This window comes from Aulonocara sp. 'chitande type north' Nkhata Bay, linkage group LG23 (assembly GCF_057382095.1).
Source record: "Aulonocara sp. 'chitande type north' Nkhata Bay isolate Kocher_YH1m ecotype deep benthic linkage group LG23, A_spYH_male_GT1.1, whole genome shotgun sequence".
Taxonomy (NCBI): Eukaryota; Metazoa; Chordata; class Actinopteri; order Cichliformes; family Cichlidae; genus Aulonocara; species Aulonocara sp. 'chitande type north' Nkhata Bay.
Genome location: NC_141365.1, coordinates 24,045,383 through 24,067,459, shown reverse-complemented (window position 1 = coordinate 24,067,459; position 22,077 = coordinate 24,045,383). Strand labels below are relative to the sequence as shown.

Genomic DNA, 22,077 nt, shown 5'->3' with positions numbered 1-22,077 from the left:
CCCACAAAACTGGCTCATCCCTTGACTTAGGAGCCTTTCTTATGCTTGAATGAGTCATAGACACATGTTAAGAAAAAAAAATCTGAAAAAGGTACAAGGACTGGGATGAAAAGGAATGAAAAAGCAGTCAAAGCCCTTCAGAAAGCCTGGAGAACTATTGGTCAAAACCACTTTAAAAAATTACAAAAAAGTCATTGGAAGCAAAATATAAAGAAATGAGGGGTAGTTCAAGACTTTTGCACAGTACTCACCTGTCATCTGTGCATTTTTTGCCTCACAGTTTTTTTTATAAAGTTAGTGAGTAAACTAAACAGGGAAAAAATATTAAATGGGTTAAACAGTAAACTATTCCTAACCCCCACTGGAACGTATCAGCTATTGACTGATGACTGTGAGTCGGGGGATAATGGCCAATCTTTTTCACTTTCCTACCAGCAGGTAGGACTTCCTCTGCCATGTGCCAATCATTGTTTGCAGATACAGGAAAATTTCAAAAAGTTACTTAAAAGCAAAATCTTCATCTTTCAGTGGCCAATTTTTTTTGTAAATGCCTTTTTCCTACTGATTCTGCATATTCATAAAAAAGCATGTGTTTATAGAGATTAACCTAACCTTAACCCTAAATGGCTCACCTGACCTTGTGGATTTTAAGGCCTTCAAGAAATGTTTCTGTAAAGCTGACTGCCTCCTGGCTTCAGGTCAGAACACTTTTAACTAACCAAACAACATCATAAGTCTGGCTGTGATTATTTTGCTAAATCCATGTTTTAGAGTTTTGCTATGCTTGTTATGAGAAGGCCAAGACTACATATCTTCCTGCCAGCATCCACCGATACATGCTTAATCTGCTCGCTCATGATCGGAGCTGCAAACATGGAGCTCACTGTCATCCTACCCTTTCACGGCAATAAACTTTATTGAAATAGCAGAAGGAAAACTATTTTTCGGCTTTATTCGTGACACGCTCCCTGTTAAAGGGCCTTTATTCAGCTTTGTGCCAAATTTTGATTGCGTAACTCCTGAGTTCAACTTTTTGTAGTGAGACTGACTTTAAATGAGGGTTAGAGCAGGGCAAATCAAACAATGCGGCTGTGACTTCGTCAAAAGTGCCTTCTCAGAATTTGTCAAAGAGCAAAGAAGGGAGACAGCGAGAGAGAGACAGTCAGGAGATAAAGAGAGAGGGAGAGAGTTGGTGGTGATTCCAAAGCATAAAATGAGTGTCTGAGACTTCTCTTCCTTTCTCTTTCCTCCCTGCGGTTGCCAAGCCGGATGGCAGCAGCGAAGCATGTCGGATCACTGTAAGGTGCTGTAACGGCTTCCCGATTTCGCCTCAAATGATGTGAAAATCATTGCCAAGCCATGTGTGGTGGTGTGAGGCGAAAAAAATGACTAGCTTCTCTTCTCACTGTTAATCAAACCTGGGGTGGCAGAGCGTTTCGCAGACGGAAGCCATACATAAAGATGTGCTTGTTCACCGCTCTCCCTCCACCAACACCCCCAACCCCACCAACCCTCTGCCATTTTCTCCTACACCACCTACTCTGGCTTTTCTCTGACGCGCCAGTCACCGGAGAGTCAGACAAATGAATACTTCCTCTTTTTCATCAGCGCTTCCCACCTTTTCATCAACGCCCATAAAGCAGTAGCCGGCACCTATCACTGGCAATTGCCTCTCGGCTGCTTGAGTGATGAGACAGAGGTGGCAGAGTTCACTAAGTGCTCTTATGGCAGAATGGATGTTACTGGGTCAGAGGGTCGCTCGTACATCTCATTACACAGGATACACAGACGCACACAAACCTGTGCACCTGCCCGCGACTGTGTGTGCATACAAAGAAAATGCATCCTGATGTGAAATGATGAGCCTGTGGCCCCCGCGTGTAGCAGCAAACACTCAGGCCTGTGCAATACACACTAGGCTCTAACCTCTAGACACGAGTGCTGTGCAATACTGCAAATTTTGGTGTCAATCCTATACCAGGTAAATACAGGGTCTGTATTGCTGATACTGACCCCAGCACCTTTTATAAAGCACTAGAGCAGTGAGACATTATTTTTACTTTCCACAACAATTAGTTAACACAAAAAAACACACTGTAAAACCTTTCTGCTTTTCATGTATTTTGAAACTGCTTTTAGTTTTTGGAGACCTGGGTTGTAAATGTGTCTGTCTCTTAAGCACTTTGGATCAGCTTCTATTGTTTAAGTGTGCTATAGGCTATAAATAAAATAGACGTGACAGCCAACACAGAAAGGTTCAAATGTTTTTCTTCTTCAAAAGAATGAAAATAGAAAAAAAAATAATTTTAAGGACAGAAACAAAATATCGATCCTATCACGCTGGTATCGATCTGATACCGATACCAGTGTTGCTATCGATACTAGCGATATTTGGATCTATGCGCTCACCTCTACTAGACATTAAGAAAAAGGTAAAAATAATGAATGACATGCATGTAAGCGCAATGCAGCTCCTCCAAAATGACTATCTCATCAGCTTTTGCTGTGTCTGCTAATTAGATGAACTTGTTGCTCTTTAACTACACACACACATTTATCAGAATGATAACCTTGTGGCTGAAAACATTTAAGAAGAGTCCAGCAAAGACGCTGCATTGTGTGCAACGGCGCACAAAGACTCCCTTTCATGCCTCGCTGCGTCACGGGCCAGCAGGCTATGTCAAACACATTCTACGTGACATCCATCTCCAAGATCTCCTGCTTGATCTCGGGTTAAAAAACAAAACACCGCAAGGAATCAATTCCGAACTCCAGCATCATGAGGTAGCACATGAATATGGAAGACGGCTGAACAGAGCCAGACGTCAGCTAAACTAAAACACAATTAATGTTTCTCTCCCTCCCTCCACCCTCGCCTTTTTGGAGAAGGCCCAAACTCGATTTCGGGGAATTCCGCATCTCATACTTAAGAGTTGATGTGACATTTTAATAAAGCAACACGCCGGGAACGAAAAAACACTCGCAAGAACTCTTCTGAGACAAATAAGATTAAGTCCCGGGTTTGTCCTTCCTCTGCCTTGCTGAACTGTGCCGGCTACAGGATTGATTTAATTTTAATTTGCATAAAATTACATCAGATCTCAGGCGGCGAAAGGTCACGGAGAACACGCGAGACCTGTTTCAGAGCTTCATTACTTGAGACAAAGGTCCAAAAAAGTGGTGGATGCAGGTACTCCACGAAAGCCCCACGGAGATCAAAAGATCCATACTGTGTCAAATCTATAAGCAGGAAGAAAATAAGGGGGAAAAGGGGGGGGGGGTTGAGCGAAAGGGGAAAACCAGGGATGGAGGAAGACAGGAAGGTGGGCGGCGGGAGCGCAAGTTGGCTGCTCTCCCCAGCATGCCTGCTGTGTGTGAGAAAGCAGCTGTGGCCTACTGAGGATTACATAACATACTGGGACACACACACATATCCAAGGCTGCACGTGGATGCGTATGGATGTGCGCGGTTCCTTCGCTCTCTCAGTCCTCACCGCTGTCTCTCTATAGGAGGATGGTGTTGGGGTGAGTGGGGGTATTTTCTCTATGTTTCTTTGGCCCTGACTCCAGCTTAAACGAGCCCAGTGTGGTGCGACTTTTCCCTCTGACTCAAAATGTGAAACGACTCCATCCATCAGCATCCCTACTTCTTCTGAGCATCAGGACATCCTGCTTCTCCACCCTTTTGATTGTCTTTCTATATGTGCGCCTCACTCCTGGGGTGGGGGGGTGGGGTTCAAACCCACCAGACTGTGAAATGCAAAATCTTGCAGTGGAGAGAATGTGCATGCTCTGCAACTTCCTCCACCTCTATCCTCCGCCCACCCCCCCACTCAGTCCCAGACGGAGTCGCCTTCGCTGCCAGTTGGATGTAAGTGGATGCATCTGAGCAAGCGGGCTCGCTTATGGAGGTTGCGGCTGCCATGAACAGCCTGTCCTCATATAGGAGCTCCATAATGCACCGTCAAGCAACGTGCAGACATTTTGCTTGTGCAGGCAGTCGCACTACATGTGTGTACTCTGTGTGTGTGTGCTGAACCTCTGAGGGATAATATATGTGTTGGAGGGTATAAAGTGTGTCCCGAGGTCAATGACCGAGAGCCATCAGTGGTGTCCTGTTACGATCCTGCCCATCAGGGTCAGGTGCGGTGGACTGGGACACGTCATCAGCGGAGACTGAAAAATCCATCATGTCGGCCTGAAATCTGATCCAGATGTTTTTTTTCTTCTTCTTTTTTTTTTTTACAGATGCTGGCAAACCGACAGCAAAAGCCAACCAAGGCTTTCTCTGACCAAAATGCCAGTTTACAAAGGAGCCTAAACAAGCATGGGAAAGAGAAGCCAAGACAGCGAGACAGCAGAATAACACGTGCGCTCTTTGCTTTGAGAGAAACTGGGTCCCACAAATAATAAGTGCGCTCTGACCGGCTCTGCTTGTTCCAAATCCAGCTCAGCCCCGCACTTTGTTCCAACTCTGAACAGCCAACTGTACGGGGATTTGGAAGCGAGACAGCGCGCAGTTCAGCTTGGCACTATTAGGTTCAATAATGGAACAAATAGCAGCCTCAAATGTACCATCTGCAGACCTCCAAAAACACTTTACTGCTTTTCTTCTCCCCATCCCCCTATAACCGGCTGAATCATGCCTCGCAGACACCAACAGGGGACACAGTCATCACTCTTGCCATCGCGTCTCAGGGACCCATTTAGGGGCCGACAACAACGGCCTCCTATCTCGCCATCAGGCCGCCGTAAAAGCATCGAATTCTAAATTGTGCCTGGAATACAGAGGGGACCGCTCAAACTGCAGGGCCTCGGCTGGAGACGGAGCTTTTAAGGCAAGCCACAGCTCATAATTCCTGTATTCAGGGGAGCTCAGTGGCATCTTCATGCTGCTACGATGAGCACAATGATCGATTTGCAAAGCTCAAATCCTTTTGCTCTCAAGGCTGCAGGGATCTTCTTATCTAAACTATAGATAGTTTTTCCAAAAGAAGAAGAAACCTTCTCCTCTGGTGATTTGTAATGGGGCTGGAGGCTTTGAATGCTTTGAGGAAAGCATGCATCTTGTAAAGCAACTGAGAGGCGACTGTAAAAACTGCATGCCTGAGAGTCGGGATAATGACAACACACTTGAGTTGGACTTGACAATGTTACTGCCCCCAACTCTAAACTGTTACTATAGAAGGAAAATGTTCTTTTGTTTTGCGCCCATCTTTACATGTTTTACAGCTTATACACCAGAGACATCAAACATAAGGCCTGGAGGCCAGAGTCTGAAGGCACTGGATGGTTTGGGAAAATGTGAAGGAAGGCATTCATTTTGGACTTTTAACTATATTTCAATAGGATTTAAAGCTTTTCCTACTCATAAAGAGCTCTAAAATGGCCATTCACAATAACCAAAGTAATTAAATTATAGATTTCAGTAATTTTCATTCTGAGACTACACCCAACTCTTAACTGTTACAACAGAAATGAAACGTAACAGTTAGCTTCATTTGTGCACATCATTACATGATTTACAGATATCCAACTTATTTTACATTCCTGGCAACATACAGACCACTTTGATCCTATGTGGGCCGGACTGGTGAAACTCCAGTTTCAGAAACTGAGGTACACATTTAATCAGTGAGACATCTTAATATAAGAAAAAAGTGCAGGACTCTTTGGACTTAAATTGGAAGAGGTAATTTTTTTAAATTACAAAAATCTACAATTTCATTTCTTTGGTGTGTTGTGAATGGACATTTTGGCGGTCTTTATCGGTACATAAAGCTGTAAAACTTGTGAAAATACAGTTAAAAGTCCAAAAGTTATGTCCTCCCTCACATATTCCAAAGCCATCCACTGGGCTGGTTTGGAGTCTCTGCCAGGTGAATTTTGGCCCTGGCAGGTGTAAGGTGTAAGGCAGGTGGTGTTATGTTTAACACCACCTGCCTTACACCTTAGTAGGCCAACAAGCATTTCCATTTTGCTACAATTCTTCTAGAAGCAAAGTCTTAAAAGTCAGCAGCCATCTCTGGATTTGTGTTGCCTCCCAAAACCAAAGCGAGGATCTTTCACTTGTTAGACCAGACACAATGGAGCCACTTCCAGTCAAAAACACTAAACAAAAGAACATTTAAAAAGTAGAACCTCTCTCAGTTACATTTCTACATTAAGTTAACCTTACTTATGAGAAAGTAAAATATGCAAATCTTGTACAAAACAAGTAACATCAATTTAAGAGGAGGTGAGTCGTACTAGCTGTTTATTGTGAGTGTGCAACAGTTAGCTTTGTGGGGGTGTGGGGGTTCCTAAGCAACCCCCAGAGACTGCTCTGGGTTCAGTTTAAAAAGTTTAAAAAGTTTTAAGTATTTAGCGCTATCTTGTAGTAGTTTCATTCAATTCCATTTAGTTTAACTTATATTACGCCAAATCACAACAACAGTCGCCTCAAGGCATTATTTAGTATTTGTCTTTTTTTTTTGTCTCTCTGTTTAATGCCTCTGGTTTGAAGTTAGCCAGCTAACTTTAACTTAACTACACTGCATGTGGGCAATTTGCAGGCAAGGCAACATCACCAAGGTCCCAGAGTTGTATTAGCCAGAAGAAAGGCAGGTCACGGTCAGTTTGATCTTTCCATTTAGCCCAGGCTGAGGGCAGATTCAGTCACAGAATTCATCTATGAAATTACGTTTACCATTTTTTTTTAAAAATCCCAAAACTACAGCTAATCACACAAAATGATGCCAGACATCCTGGCAAAAAACGAGCCGATCTAAATCTAAAACAGTCAAAGACCAAACAGAGCCCATAAACAGCGATTCCAATAAAAGAGAGCTGACATTTCCCACCCTCACAGAGAAGAGCTTTGCCCACATATCCAGCTGTCTTCTCTCTTCCATTTGCATTAGGTATTGATTTTAAAATGCAGGCTGTGGGTGAGAAGCAAGAGAGAGCGAGAGAGAGAGAGAGAGGGGGAGAGGGAGAGAGAGAGATATTCACTCCATATGATGCCCCCCACATGCAATTTAAGAAAAAAATCCCCTGACAGGAGGATAGGCAGGGAGTTGGAGACTTGTTATGAAAAGATGCGTCGGTGGCTAACAGTAGGATGCCAATTAGGCTGCTTGGCCACAACCAGTCACGCACCGGTTTCTCCCTCTTTCTCTCTCCATCCCCTCCCTCCCTTTACTCGTGGAGCATAGAAGTGGGGAAAAACTCAAGCTCATATTTCATGAACAATACCGGCATCAGATTTCTGTGCTGTGATTTTTTTCTCCCCCTCCTTGTCCGGTAATTCAAGTGCAGCATGGAAAGCATCCTCTCCAGCATCAGCATCATCAGCAGCAATGCAGGTGGGCTCTTATTTGGACACACAAATGGAAAAGAGGAAAGTAGGAGGCATGTTTGGGGGAAGATGTCCCTCCTCTGAGTGACAGGGGGACACCAAACCGAAGCAGTGAAGGGGGAAAATGTAAAAATGAATCATTTGTTCGTTAAAAAAAACTCCGATTTGAAGATTTTTTTTCTAACACACACACCCACACCATCATCACCACCACGCAATGAATAAATAAACCCAGCTCTGGTGCCATTTTTTAAACAGTTTTACAAACTAAAGAAGAAAGAAGAAGAAGAAGAGACGCGTAAGCGCAGATGGCGTGAAGTCTCTCCGCGCACCCCGGCGCCATGTGGCCGCGTGAAACCCAAAGCTTTACACAGCATCTCTCCGTAGACACCCGCTGAATTTGATGAAGCAAAAGGGGGATTTAAAAAATATGAACAAATAAAAAAATGTGGACATTACTGGTGACAGCTTCTTCCCTCACCTCCTTCTTCCCGTTAACACTTAAACTGCTGCTACAGAGCCAGACGCGTTGGGGGATCTATTATGGATAGGAGAGGGGAATTCTTTTCGTGCACGAGGGTTCAAACCTGAGTAATCTGAAGGTTGCAAATCTATTATTTACGTCTAATTCACTCCCTGTTCGAGTGCTCATCTTCACCTCCCCTTACATCATATTTGACAGCTTTATTACGCGCTGCTTTGCGTCCGCATTTTATCCACTTTGCTCATTTATCGGGAAAAACCTGCCAGATACACGAGTGCGTGTTTCTTCTTTTTCTTTGAAAGTTGTGCATCCCGAGCGCAAATTTGCGAGCTCGCGGCTGAAGCTGGCACAGCCGATGCTGAAAGCTGAAAGTTGACACGTACCTGCTGCCAGTTCTCCTCCAGCGAAGGCATGGCCGAGAAGTAGCCGGTGTCGTGCACGAGCTGAAGTTCCTGAAAGATACTGTGGTTCGCCAAGACATCCATGCTTTACGCTCTGGTGATGGGAAAACAAGAATGATCCACAGGGAAGGGGGTGGGAAGCAGAAGAAGAAGGAGAAGAAGAGGAAAAATCTATATATGTGTGTATGTGCCTCCTCTCTGGGCTCTGTCAGACCTCTAAATCCACTTCTTTCATATTAGTCCTTAAACAGGGACGTTAACGGCTGAGCGAGGCGGCTGGCTTCCCCGTACCTGCGCGCATTCTCGGGAGTCGGTGCGTAAAGAGGAGGTTGGAGGTGATGGAGGCTCCATGCGTATCCGTGTTGCCAAAATAGACACGCGATAGGGGAACCGAAGGAGGGGGTGGGGCTTGGTAAACGAAGGGGCGTGGTTCGGCTTGTCAGTCAAGCCCCTTTTAAGGCGAATGGGCGGTTCGGGAGGCGTTAGAGCGGCTGGGAGAGCGTGCAGAGGCGGGGTTGGAGGGGGGGTTTCGCCGGGCAGGATTGGCTCCCGTGTCCAGTCACTCACGCCAAATATGGGCTCGATAGGTGAGCTATTTATGGATGGGTATATTAGATTTGGATGAAGGTCTGAAAGACTAGTCTGAGAGGCGAAGCTGTGGTGTAAACATCATGTGCTAACAAACGGGAGCGAGGAGCGGTGCTGATAGCCTCCTATATTGTTCCCCACAGTGCAAATGTTTAATTATAAAAAAGAGCTGCAGGAATATAGGAAAGCATATTCCTGCAGGGATTATGCTTTTAATGAGTTTAGAGTCAACGTATCGCACTTAATGGTGTTTTAATCTCCTGTAATGTTGTTTCAGGGCTTCTGCAGAGACTGTGCTATTACTGTACAGGCAGGAATCTCATTAAAGTGACCCACACAGCAAAACGTGGTGGGAAAAAGAAAAGTTCACAGTGTGTCTGCGAGTGTGTGTGTGTGGAGTGATAAATAAGTATCCAAATCTTCCACCATGAGTCTTGTTTGGTGGTGTGAGTAATCCCGCTTATTCGCCGGCGCCCCGTGTTAGCCATCGAAATTGTACACTTCCACACGGGCTCAATAGTCCCTCGCACACACAAGGAGAGAGGCAGAGACTGCTGCTGTCTCTAATCTTATTACAGCGCTAGGGGAAGGCTAGCTGAGGGCCCCGGCACCGCAATTTACACATGGCATCTTCGGGAGGGAGACAGATGATGAAGTTCCTGCTGACATTTATCCATTTGACACAACTCACTCCATCTTTCTTTGCCCTGCCTTTCTATTTGTCTTCCTGCTTTCTTTTCAAATCTTCACCTTTCTTTATCTGTGACCCCCCCCCCCCCCCCCCCCACCACCACCACCCACAATCATCTTGTAGCCCAGTCAGAATTTCATGAGTTTACCGTAATAAAAACATATAGCAGGAGGAAAACACATGACAGAGACATCTACAGTTGCCATGTGCTTTCTGGAAAACAGTCGAAGTGTGCTCGCCCCTGTTTAGGGAATCTCTTCATGGCTGACTGAGGTGTAAAATATTTACAAGATAAATCCTGTTGTTTTTATGCATTCTTCATGCGGTTCCTTGGGTTTATCAAAGAGGCAGACGAAAACTGACAAAGGGCTAAGACTGTTAAGTTGTTGTTGTTTGTTTTTAAATCACCGCGTACGGTGTAGAGTTTAAATTTGCTGGCGCTTTGTTCATTGCAGCAGTTTTAGGTTAAATTCTGTGCGTAAACGTGCTTGCGTATTATTTGTTATTTTTATTTTACTGTTCTGTGTGAAAAATTTTATATTCATAGTGAATTTCCATTATAATAATGACGTCAGTCTGCCATCAGACACAAACTATACTGTTTAACTGTTAAACTCACATGGCAGAGACATGACACATTTAGGCATGCAGACATGGTCAAGATGACTCGCTGAAGTTCAAACTGAGCATCAGAATGAAGAAGAAAGACAATTTATGTTTGTCGGTCTGAGTATTTCAGAAACTGCTGATCTGCTGGGATTTTCCCACACAACCATCTCTAGGGTTTACAGAAAATGGTCTAAAAAAGAGAAAATCTCCAGTGAGCGGCCGTTCTCAGAGAGAAAATCCCTCGTTGATGTCAAACATCAGAGGAGAATGGTCAGTCTCCATTGAGCTGATAGGAAGGCAACTGTAACCCAAAGAACCACCCAATAAAACCAAGGTATGCAGAAGAGCTTCTCTCTGAAAGCACATCAAACCTTGAAGGCAGACTTTGGTGTAAATAACACGAAAGCATGGATCCATCCTGCCTGGTGTTGGTGTAATGAAGTGGGGGATATCTTCTTAATATCAGCTGAGCATCATTTAAACACCACAGCTTACCTGTGTAATGCCATGTCCGTCCCTTTATCACCACAGTGTACCATCTTCTGATCTTCTAAATGTCATGTTTAAAACTCTTTGTTGACTCTTTCAACAAAACAAAACAAAAAAACTTATGAAATCTGTATATTTTCTTCCCCATTAAAATTAAATTAAATTAAATTAAGCACACTTCAAACACAGCATGTGTAAACTGTTGACCATGCAAATTGGTCGGCAGTTCATCAGACGTTGAACTGCTGACTATATTTATATTTATATTTTATATTTTGATTATATTATATTTTATTATATTTTGATTATATTTTGGAGATATAATGTGCTCCTGCACATGGATTTTGATGTGCTGCGACAATTACAACTGCAGACTTAGCCAGTCTGTAGTTTTAATTGTTCTAGTGAGGTTCCTGAGGTATTAATTTCTTTTAAACATTTAACATCTGTGCAAAAAGTTTAGATAAGTGTGAATCACCTAAAAATTAATAAAGATATTCAAGTTTGACGGCATTTATTATAGAAGCATTCTGGCTGTAGGGCAGGGTGTTGTTGCTGTTGCTGAAGAATGTATTATTTACTGAAGTGAGGACGTGGGACAACACTGTCACTGAAAACCAGATGTGAACCAGCCACAGAGGTTTTGTGCCTGTAAGATTGATGTAGCCATGGCGATGTCACCCAGTAGCGATGGCTGTCGTCGTCTCAGGTTTTTCATTCTGAGCGTCACAAGTGAGGAGTAGATCTGACTGAGACTGACTGACTGATTTCTCTCAGTGTGTTCGTGTTATATAAAACAAACACCATGCTGTATTTAATAAGGCTTGAAACAAGTGACTGAGACCACAAACTCATTAGGAAAGTTTTTACTGAGTACGAGAGGAGAAGAAGACTGTTAACAGTAGTGTATTTACCCCCTGCTGAACAGTAGAAATAAGCTACAGAGCCCGTGGTTTCAATGCAGAAGAGTAAATATTACAATTAAGACACATTTTCAAAACAAGAAGGCCACGTGAGGCCGACTTGCTACAATTCTGATTAAACCACGTAGTCTATCAATAAAGTGCAGGTCACACACGCCTCAAATAGGTTATAAAAGACTGAATTAAAGCATTGGGCAAAAGTCTAGAGCCACTCCCATTTCTTTATACATTGTGAGAACAAAATGAAGGTTTTGACTTCAGAGGTGAATGTCAAAGAACAAACGGTTTAAATATAGTTTATGCATCTCGATTCATTTAGTTTTAATTGCCTACATATGATAGGATTGCTCCAAAAAAATGTAAAGTTGATTCAGGTGACTAAAATATTATGTGCATTTGTAGTGTTTTTACAAGCGTGAGTTGCTCCACATGGACTACAAAGGGTCTAACTTTGTCTGACATCAAATGTGAAATGTGTTCGTATAACATGTGGGGTGTTTTCATGAGAAACGGGAGCATGGGACATTCCCCTCCAGGATAAAATGTGCATGTCTGAGTAAATTGTTGCACTGTTTACTTCTGATTGGATCACTTCCACATTTGTCCCGCCTTTCTACACAATGTACTTCATTCTGATTGGATCTCATTTCTCTAGAACATTTTCACCTTGTTTTCATTCGTTATCAAACGTGCCAGTCCATTATATCATAGTTTTTGTCCCTGTTGTCTTTTTTTTTTTTATCAGAAAAAAAAGATTTCTGACAAAAACTATGATGGAAGTTGTTGGTCTAAGAAATTAACACTGCTAAAGAGGTTAAAGCACAGATTTATTCATTGATCAACATGTATTGGCCTATGGCCTTGATGACCCTGAAGAAGGCCAAATTGGTCAAGTAGTGAAGCTGTTATTTATGCTCCAAGCGTTGATGGAGCAATATGCCAACATATTGGCAAATACAGTAGCTCTTTGGGAATCGCCTTGTTGGTGCAAAAATACAATTTTATGTCTGTCAAACTGTGTTATCTTTGGCATTTTTCATTGACTCACCTAAAGAAATGGGAATAGGTTGTGACCAGCTGATACTAATAAAGTCCCTAAAGGTACAATTATAGTCAGTTTTTAAGTTGTCTGTTATGTCACACAACACTGGTTCATCCATTGAGTTAGGTGTTTTTTTATGCTTGAATGATTCACAGGTCAGAGTTAAGTGACTTAACAAACAACAAGAAAATTTTCTGAAAAATGGTCAGGTACAAGGAATGGACTGAAAATTAGTGAAAAACCAGCCAGTGTCTGAAGAAACACTTTGGAAGACCTTCAATAAGTCTGAAGAGCTATTGCTCAAGACCACCTTAAAAAATTCAGAATATAAAGAAATGTGGGGTGGCTCAAGACCTTTGCACAGTAGAGTATACTATCAAATTAAAGGCATACTGAACCAATCCAAACACTGTAAAAGTCCCCATGAAGTTTATTACAGAGTCTGAGGAAGTTATGTCTGTGCCATAGCAATATTAAGAGAAACACTGTACCCAGCAATCTTTATGATTGCTCTCCCTTTTTATTTTATCAGCCAACCTTTAAAAAAAGTCTCTAAAACACAAAAAGCTCTCTTCATGGAGTACAGTTACAGTATCCTGTAATTTCGTCCTCCTGGTCTTTGTAACAATTTGTGTTTTAGCTGAGAAGTTTAACAGCATCACCGAGAATCAGCCAAACTGGAAGTCTCGTCTTAGTGCCACGTGTGTCGTCCCCCCGCCGCCACCAATCCTTTCTCTCCGCAACCTCCTTCTCCTCTTCCTCCTCGGCCCGAAGCCCATGCATATCATAGATAAAAAATAAGTGCTCACCATTATCCGTGGGCACACAGCGTTATATTGTGGATGCTGACATTGCTCTTACCTGGCAGTTGGTGCTTTTACTATATTAATAATGGAGCAGGCTCCATCCATCATGGGGATATGAGGCTGCTAATCATGTCAGCTCCCTGCATATTCACTCCTTTTATCAAAAGAGGAGGCGAGGTAGCGGGAGAGCGGCAGAGGAAGGGAAAAAGTGGAAAAAAAGCAGGTGAGGATGACGGCGAGAAGCGGCAATTAACAAAGAGTTGGAAAATGATGGAGGAGAAGAGGTGGGGGTTGGGTGGGAGATAGAGGGGGACAGTATCAATGTGCTGGACACATGACAGATGCCCTTGGCCTTTTGCTGAATGGCTTCCCTGTTGGCAGGAGTTAACCAGTGTATTTAAACAGGACAAGACGAATGGGACCTCCACTTCCCCCCCCCCTGCTCACTGAACCAGCCCATTTCTATTCCAACTCACAGCCTTTACCCCTTGTGGGAATGCTAATATGGTTAGCTGACATTGCTGGGGTTAAAACTTCATAACAGCATGTTACTGTAATATTTACTGCCGTGTGACCTTTTTTTTCTTCCCTTTTTTGTTTTGTTTTTTATTTCCAGGAACTTCTGCTGAGCGTGCAGAGAGTTATTCAGCACTCCGGCTTGCTTGCAATGCAACGACATAAAAGGTCACTGAGTTCAATGCTGAATTTTGCAAGCGCAGTATGTCTTTTAGAGGTGGGCAGATCGATCCAAATATCGACAGTATTGACAGCAATGCTGGTATTGGTATAAAATCGATACTAGCATGTTAGGATCGATACTTTGTTTCTATCCTCTAAGTTCAGTATGTTCAGAATTTTGTTATTTGCATATTTTATTATCAGTGTAGATCAGCAAGTTTGCTTAAGAAGTTCCAAAAACTGAAAATATTGGTAGCACAGATACCAACGCTGGTATTGGTAACTAGGGTAAATAATAGTGTTTTTTGGAAATGTCAGAGTATTTTTTATTTATTTACAGACTATTTAAACAACAGAAGTTGAGCCAAAGTGCTTTAGAGACAGAAACATTTATGTTCCAGCTCTTAAATTGTTGTTTGTTAAAAAAAATATGTGAAAATTCCTGTGGAAAGTAAAGTGGTCATTAAAATGTGTTCAGAATTTGGCAAATTGATGATGATTCATCAAAAAAATCCCATTATAGGTCAAAAGTATCAGTGCGGGTATCAGTATCTGCAATACTTACTCTGTATTTATTTGGTATTGGATCAATACCAAAATTTTCCTGTATCACACACCACTAATCTCTTTAGGAAACAAAAAGAAGTCAAATGTCTGGGATATAACATCACGTAACCCACAAAAGTTTCTTAAAACAAGCCAATTTGCATTCCAAACAGAGCCGTATGTTTGCACCCGCCCCAGCTGGCATTAGTCTCTTGCAATCGGGGGACCTTGAGTGTTGCCGCTCTGCTTCATTTTCCCTCATTTGGTGTAATCTGACATCCACATACCCTGATGTATTTGAACACAACATTTTACTCAAATCTGCTGGGTTTTTTCGCTCTCTCCCTCCAGTCAAAATTGCCTTGGTGTAATGTTATGATAACCTTTATGCTTGGAGGAAATCAAACCGCACATATTTTCCTCCCAACAGCTGTCCTCAAACACGCCTTTTTGCCCAGCAAATCACCGCAGAAGAGGAAATTTGCTTTTGATTGATGGATCTGGTTAAATAAAGATAAGATTTTGAAAACGTGGCCATATGTCTGCCTTGTGCACTGTCTCTTTTTGGCTCTGAGCCTGGTTGCAGAACATCTTCATGCTGCTTTCTCCATGGGAGGGGGGTGGGGGAGCCAGAGGAGCAGGAGAAGGTGGAGACGCGTGATGAGTAGAGGGGGGAAGAGGGGTGGATTTCAGAGCGACAGGGTGACTGAGAAAAGCGATAATGAGCGCTCGGGGCTGTCTGGGGGTGCAAACTCCTTCCCGCACAAGATAGCTGCGAGGGAAGGGAATGATGAAGGGTGGGGAGTAAGGAGTGTAGGAGAAAGTGCCCTCTCAGCTGGGTGATGTCTGATGCAGCGCTGCTCCTTCCTACGCCAAGAAAAAAAAAATAGAAAAAGAAAAGGGGAGCGGAAACGGAGCCAGCAAGGAGGCCATGAGGGGCAGCTGTTAAGTGCCAATTAGGCGACGATGAGTGGGAGATGGAAATACCCATTTGCACACAAACTCCTGGAAGCAGGCAGGGAGGAGTAGTCAGAAAGTGAAACAAATAGGGCCTAATCCCTGTCAGTTTTCCCAGAGTTACTCTCCTTCTCGCCCTCTATCTTCCTGCTCGCCTGTTCAGTAACGTCACATCAGTGTCAGCCGAAACTGTGGGTTATGATTTGCTGTTCCATTTAGTTTCTCTTTTTTTCCCCTTCTTCTTCTTCTTCTCCCCTGTCTGGCCTTGGCCTCCTCTGAAGGCCACTGAAAGGAACATTTTGCAGAAGCTTGTCACATTGTGGCAAAGGACAATACGGCTTGTCAGGCGTCCAATTAGTGAGGAAATCCACTCACACATTTAGCTCGTGACACAAAAAATGATAAGGTAGGGGTGAGGAAAATGGGGCCACTTTAGCTGGAGCTCGTCAGAACTGCAAACTGCCTTTGCAGCTGTTGTTGTGCATGTGCGTTTGTAGGTGACAGTTTAGGTTGTGTACCATCATGCTTGGTCATATTATAAGCAAGCAGAAGCCTCCTGATCTTAAAAAATGAAGCAGAAATAATCACACTTACAGCCTGGTGAACAGGATGGATTTGGTCTCTATAGCTAATTTAGGTGAAGCTATTTATAATCATGTGCAAGTGTTCACCTGAACCACACCTCTTGTGCTGTTCGTGTCCCTTGGAGTATTTTTAGTGCAACTGTTTGACAAATAATGGTAACTGGCTCTTATACAGTGCTTGATATAACATGCCTCATTAGCCAATTCACCACAAACACTTTTTAGTGTTTACCAGAGAAACTTGGGGTTGGGGTTCACTATCTTGCACAAGGATGTTTAGCATGCAGACTTGAGCAGCCAGAGATTGAACCACCAACCACTAACCTTCCAATGAGTGAATGACCTGCTCCTGTGCTACAGCCACCCCTGATAAATAATGTGGCTTGCTGCATGAGAGCCCATCCAAGAAGTCTGTGTCTTAGTTTCGGTGGGTGAAACTCTAGTTTTTCATTTGTATGTTAACCTGTCACTGATTAAATTGCCTGTGGCCCAGTTCCAACCAGTTCCTGCCTGCTTTCGCTCCATGTGCACATTCACTAAGAGTGTCCAGCACATTAAGTGCTGCAAATATGCGAGTCTAAGTAAACTTGGGTTATTAAGCCATCCTACATTGAGCCACAGATCTTAGTGCGATTATTGTGGGACCAACACAGAAATAATAAAAAAAAATTAACAGTATCTGTGAAACTCTTAAACACACTTGTGCATTTGTGACTTTATCCAGTATTGTGCAAACGTCTCGAGCCACCTCTCATTTCTTGAAATTTTGTTTGCAAGGAGCCAGACTTTCTTGTAATGTTTTGAACTGCTAAGGCCTTTTTCAATCATTTTCAGTCCACTCCTTGTACCTGACCATTTTCATAGGAATAATTTTGTTTGTTAAGCCACTTAACACTGACCTATGAATCATTCAACCATAAAAAAGCTCCTAACTCAAGGGATAAATCAGTTTTGTGTCAAAATGTAACCGAAAATGTAGCAAGGAAACATTTTAATCTTTAAGCACTTTGTTAGCACTAGCAGCCTGTCACAAAAACACATAATTTGTTCCTATTTCTTTAGTTGAATCTATAAAAAATGTCAATAATAATACAAAATAGTATTTGTGCACCAACAAGGTGATTCCCTAAGAACTGTTAGCTAAAGCCCTGGCATATGTCAATGTGTGTGTGCAGTGTGTCTTAAAAAAATTTGAGGAAATTGGACAAGTGGAGGACAAAAGAAGGAATGTATAATAAGAAACACAGACTTGGAATTGTAGTTAATTAAAAAGAAAATGGTAGTTTTGGAACCAAAGATGATTGTTGTGTTGGAAATCTTTTGCTGGCAGTTGCTGAAAAATGACTGTGGTATCCCTAATACTTACAGAACAGCATGGTACTTTAAAGGAACACCTTTAAAAATGTAGAAATGGAACCAACCTACTGTCATCCATGAGAGTTCTCACTAGCTTTTCTCACAGCAAAGTCAATGAAGCCAAAGGGTGCGATGAATTTTACGAAGAATGAAAGAACGATGAATAAAAGGGGTGCAGCTTTAGTACAAAATAACTGGCTTGAAACATTCTTCCAAGAAAATACAAAACATAGCAGCAACATCAGTCTATAACCCCCACTGCTAAATTTTCACTCCTGACTGTCTAAGAGTAACATTTAGCATTTGCATAGATTCCCTGTGAGGATTGTTTTCCAACACGCCACCCTACCCATTGAATTCAGCTTCAAACCGGTGAATCTCGTGTGCGCTAAGCCCTAACACTGATCGCTGATGCGGTGGGCGTGCTGTCAATATTGGCCCATTCACTGTGAGTGAGCAAATCTCCCCTTGACATGGCCAGCCATGCGAGTAATAGCTAGGATTAAGATAGGAAAGTACACACATGAATATACAAAACACAGTATGGCACGGGTGGATCTGAGGGAGCAGCCGAGGGAAATTACTTAGGCCTCAGATGTGCAGCGTGCATAGAAACAAGATTGACTGGAAGCTCGGACATGAAAAGACTCATTCATTGTCAGTGACCCTGATGGCGAATGACACTTTTACATTTGAAGCCATTGTGAATCTATCAAAGTAATTTAGCTTGTTGTACAAAATTGTGTGAAAGGATAGAAAACCGTGCGGCTTGATTATGTGTTTCAATGACACGGCGTTTCAATGTGTGCACCTGGAGGTGTTGAAGTAAGATAATGTCAGTGTCTTCTTTTGACTGCAAACAAGGTCAACTGCTTCATTGCAACGACAGTTGCCATAGCTCCCTGCAAAGAGGAGTCATTGCTCCTGCTCAGAGCTCGCTCACCATTATTATATTAGTTTTGATTTGTTCTTTGTCACCATTGTGCAGCTCGAAACGCATTCATGGATGCTCTATAGGAGAGAGTTGCATTTAAAATAAAATAAATGAAAAGTCAGTTATGAGTGTCAGGATCTCATCTGGTCATAATTTTCCTCCATTCTTTCTGATTTAACTGGGGTTAAAACCATACTGTTTAAAACAAATAAAACCCGTGTAGGTAGGTTTTCAGTGCCTTAAGATAATGAAATCAGTAAAATAAAACCTCACAAAAAGTGGTGGCTATTTACAGAAGATGAAATATCCCCCGTGATGTCACTGTTCGAAGCCTCGGTTTTAGGATTATGGCTGTAGCCATCCTGATTTTTCTTGAGCTTGAAGTAACAATATTTAGAAGAAATGATGGAGTACTAAATTATCAAGATAAAAGAGCAAGCTTGCTAAAGAAGTTTCATCCAAAAACTCAACTGATAGTAGAGTTGGGTGGATTGATCCAAATATCGATAATATCAATACGAACGCAGGTATTGGTACTGGATCGATACCTGAGTGATAGGATAGATATTTTTTTTTCTATCCCCTATAGTCAGTATGTGGCCCACTAAACTGTGTTGCATATTTTTACTATAAATTGAAAAATATACTTAAATGTGCACTGTGAATTTTTTTGTTGACTGCAACTATTTATTTATAGCCTATAGCACATTTAAACTGCAAACGTAGACTCAAAGTGCTTTAGAGGCAGGTATATTTACATCCCATATTTACATCCCATATTTACATACAGTTCCTGTATTTACCTGGTATAGGACTGACACCAAAATTAGATGTATTGGTCTTTAAAATGTGTTCAGAATTTGCAAATTGGTGATGATTCAACTCATAAATCATGGCACACTGCTCTCCCATGAGCTGTTTTACCATTATCCGTATTGGTATCAGAAATATCAACTCTGTACTTACCTGATATCGGGCCGATATCAAAAGTTGCACCATAACACAGTACAGTATGTTAGGAAAGCGGTTTGTAACTAAGATTTGTGTTAAGGTTTTAGGCAGCAATGGTGCACCAAAAGTGAGTGATTCAGTCAGCATTCATGCTCAGATGATTGCTGTATGTACTTCAACAGCATTTATATTTGTGCAGTGCAAGGAGAAGGGGAATTGTAACAAAAGCTTATATCTTGAAACTGAATTTAAATTTTGTAGCAGATGCATGAGTCATGGTATTTTTTTATGGATATAGATTTACAGTACTTTACTACAAGTGATAAACTGCTTATGGAAATCCCAATAGAACACTAAAGCAGTATATTGGCAACCAAACAGCTGACAGCATTATCCCAGACAGCCTGAATTGAATACACAACAGTAGTTAAATATTTTTACAGCAAGAAACTGCTGTCATCAGTAAAAATAGGTACACGGAGAAATAACTGTTTTATCATGATAAGTCAAGCTATTAGTACTTTACTGTAATTTAACAGGGAAATAAGTCTGTTTCAGTAAAATAACAGTTTTATAATGACGTGTCTACCTTCCAGCAATTTATGTGGTTTTTAACAGTGGAAAGTCTATAAGAGTAAAACAACAGTAAAATAACAGTTTTCTGATCTGATCTAGCTCATACTGCTTCACTGTAATTTAACAGGGAGATTTTCTTTATCAGTGAAGTCTATATCAGCAAAAAAAAAAAAAAAGAAATTTATGATGGGACATGCAATCCTAGGTGATTCACTGCAATTTAACATGGAAATAGGGTTGCTGTGATACTACACTGGTTCATTTAAACATATTCATCCATTGTCCCATTTATTTTCTGTCATCATCGTAACTTTGTGCTGAACATTGGGGGGGGGTCAAGATCTCTGTCTAAATAAATAAATAAATCTGGGTAAATTCCCAGATGATTAAACATGCAACTATTTTGCTGGTAATACCTGAAATGAGTAAAGAACATCAACAGCCTATTTATGCAAGATAATTCATAATTTTATTGGGGGAGGGGGGGGGGGGGGGGGGGGTTAAATTGGTTGCGTCTGATTATTGGGGGGGGGGGTCATAACCCCCCTAACCCCCTGGAAATTACACCCCTGTTTTCTGTGCTTCTGGTGATGCGTCAACAAGAAGATGAGTGTCTAATCTTATTTTTAGCAATGATTACTGGTATGCTGCCTATGCCACCTACACAGAGTAAAAGTACAATTTAATTTTCAGAATTTCAGTATCAAATTTTTTCATAGTAAAAAGTATACATAAGTACTTAAGTTTTTGGATAGTTCATAATTTAGGTACTGAAAAAGGCAATTTTACTTAGTTCCCAGCCTGAAAGTACTGGTAGTGTAGAGTCTGCCGCTTAATTTTCCAATACCTAAACAACAAGTGTATTCACTCAATCTACAAAGTAATGTAGTCTTAACAGTATTGATTATTTTCAGCTTATTAACAATAACCTCTTTAATCAGGAGTCTTTATTACAATTAGATAAAAAGGAGGGATACCCTCTTAGTCATTGATAAATAGTATCACAGATTTCCAGCTTAGTGCGTCACCATGTCTTGACCCTTACTCTTCAATAAAGTCCACTTCAAATGAGCTGTGCACCATGCTGACCAGTGCTGACAGCTGTTATGGATTAACCGGGATTAGGTCACTTTGTCTTAGGCCGGGTCAGGTGCTTTTTCGAATAATTTTGACATTACTTATTTCATTATGACTGCTGGGGCAGATAATCAAGCGCCTCAAGTGGGGTCAAGCCCTGTCATTTCTTAATTTCAAGGAGAAGAAGGGTCAACTGCCATTCACAGAGCTGTTGGATCACTATGCCCTTAATCCTCCTTCTTCTTGAAGTGGCCTATGCAAAAACAAAGGCAACCCAGTAGAGATGAACAACTCATTCCCCGCTAAATTGATTTTTGTTCTGATGCGTTTTGCTTCAGCTTGAGTTTATTTCAGTTCATTTGAGTTGATTTTTAACTCAGTTTACTTTTCCTTTCCTCTGCAGTTCAGCTCCAATTCAATAAAGTCGGAGAAAACTCGCTGTCATTTATCAAACACAGCAGCAGTGTCTGCAGCAGCAGCTGGCCCAAACCCCAACTGATCGCTCACACATAGAGGTCAAAAGTTGACAAGAAGCCGACTCCCCTTTCATCCCGTAAACCGGGAGCTTCGTGCTACATTTTCCACTGGCATGTCACCACTTCAAAGGTGTTAGCGAAATGATTTGCAGACGAAAGCGTCGCAGCCGCTCCTCTCTCTCTCCCGGCTGGTTCACAGTTGTCGCTGTCGCACTTTGTTTTGCTTAAATGAAATGATTGAGTCCTGGCTCGGTGACGCCGTTTCAAGGAAAAACCAGCCTCACATCATTACCGGTGACATTAGCAGGTGACAGCGGCAGCTGCAGAGCTGGCGATGCACTGAGGTTCAAAGCTCTTTAGCTACGTAAACACATGAAACGAAATAAAGTCACAGAGAGAGGGGGGAGCATAGGGTAAAGTAATGGTTGGGTACGATGATCACATATCCAGATCTTTACCCCAAAAGTTACACCTTTTATGTGATAACAGTTTTTATAGTTAGTTTTTGTCATTTTCTTCTTAATCCTTTAAATTAAGCCTCTTAAACTTCACATTCAACATCAGAGGGAA

The 22,077-nt window shown here is 42.0% G+C and overlaps 1 protein-coding gene across 1 annotated transcript in view; it reads right to left on the bottom strand.

Annotated features, from left to right (window-relative positions):
* The window catches only part of LOC147301861 (Krueppel-like factor 7), a 52,509-nt gene extending 43,939 nt beyond the window's left edge, over positions 1 to 8,570 (bottom strand). Inside the window, exon 1 of the mRNA XM_086283242.1 lies at positions 8,207 to 8,570. Within this exon, the coding sequence (XP_086139368.1) occupies positions 8,207 to 8,308 (102 nt within the window). The 5' untranslated portion in view covers positions 8,309 to 8,570. The remainder of the gene's footprint in view (positions 1 to 8,206) is intronic.
* Between the last annotated feature and the right edge of the window lie 13,507 nt (positions 8,571 to 22,077).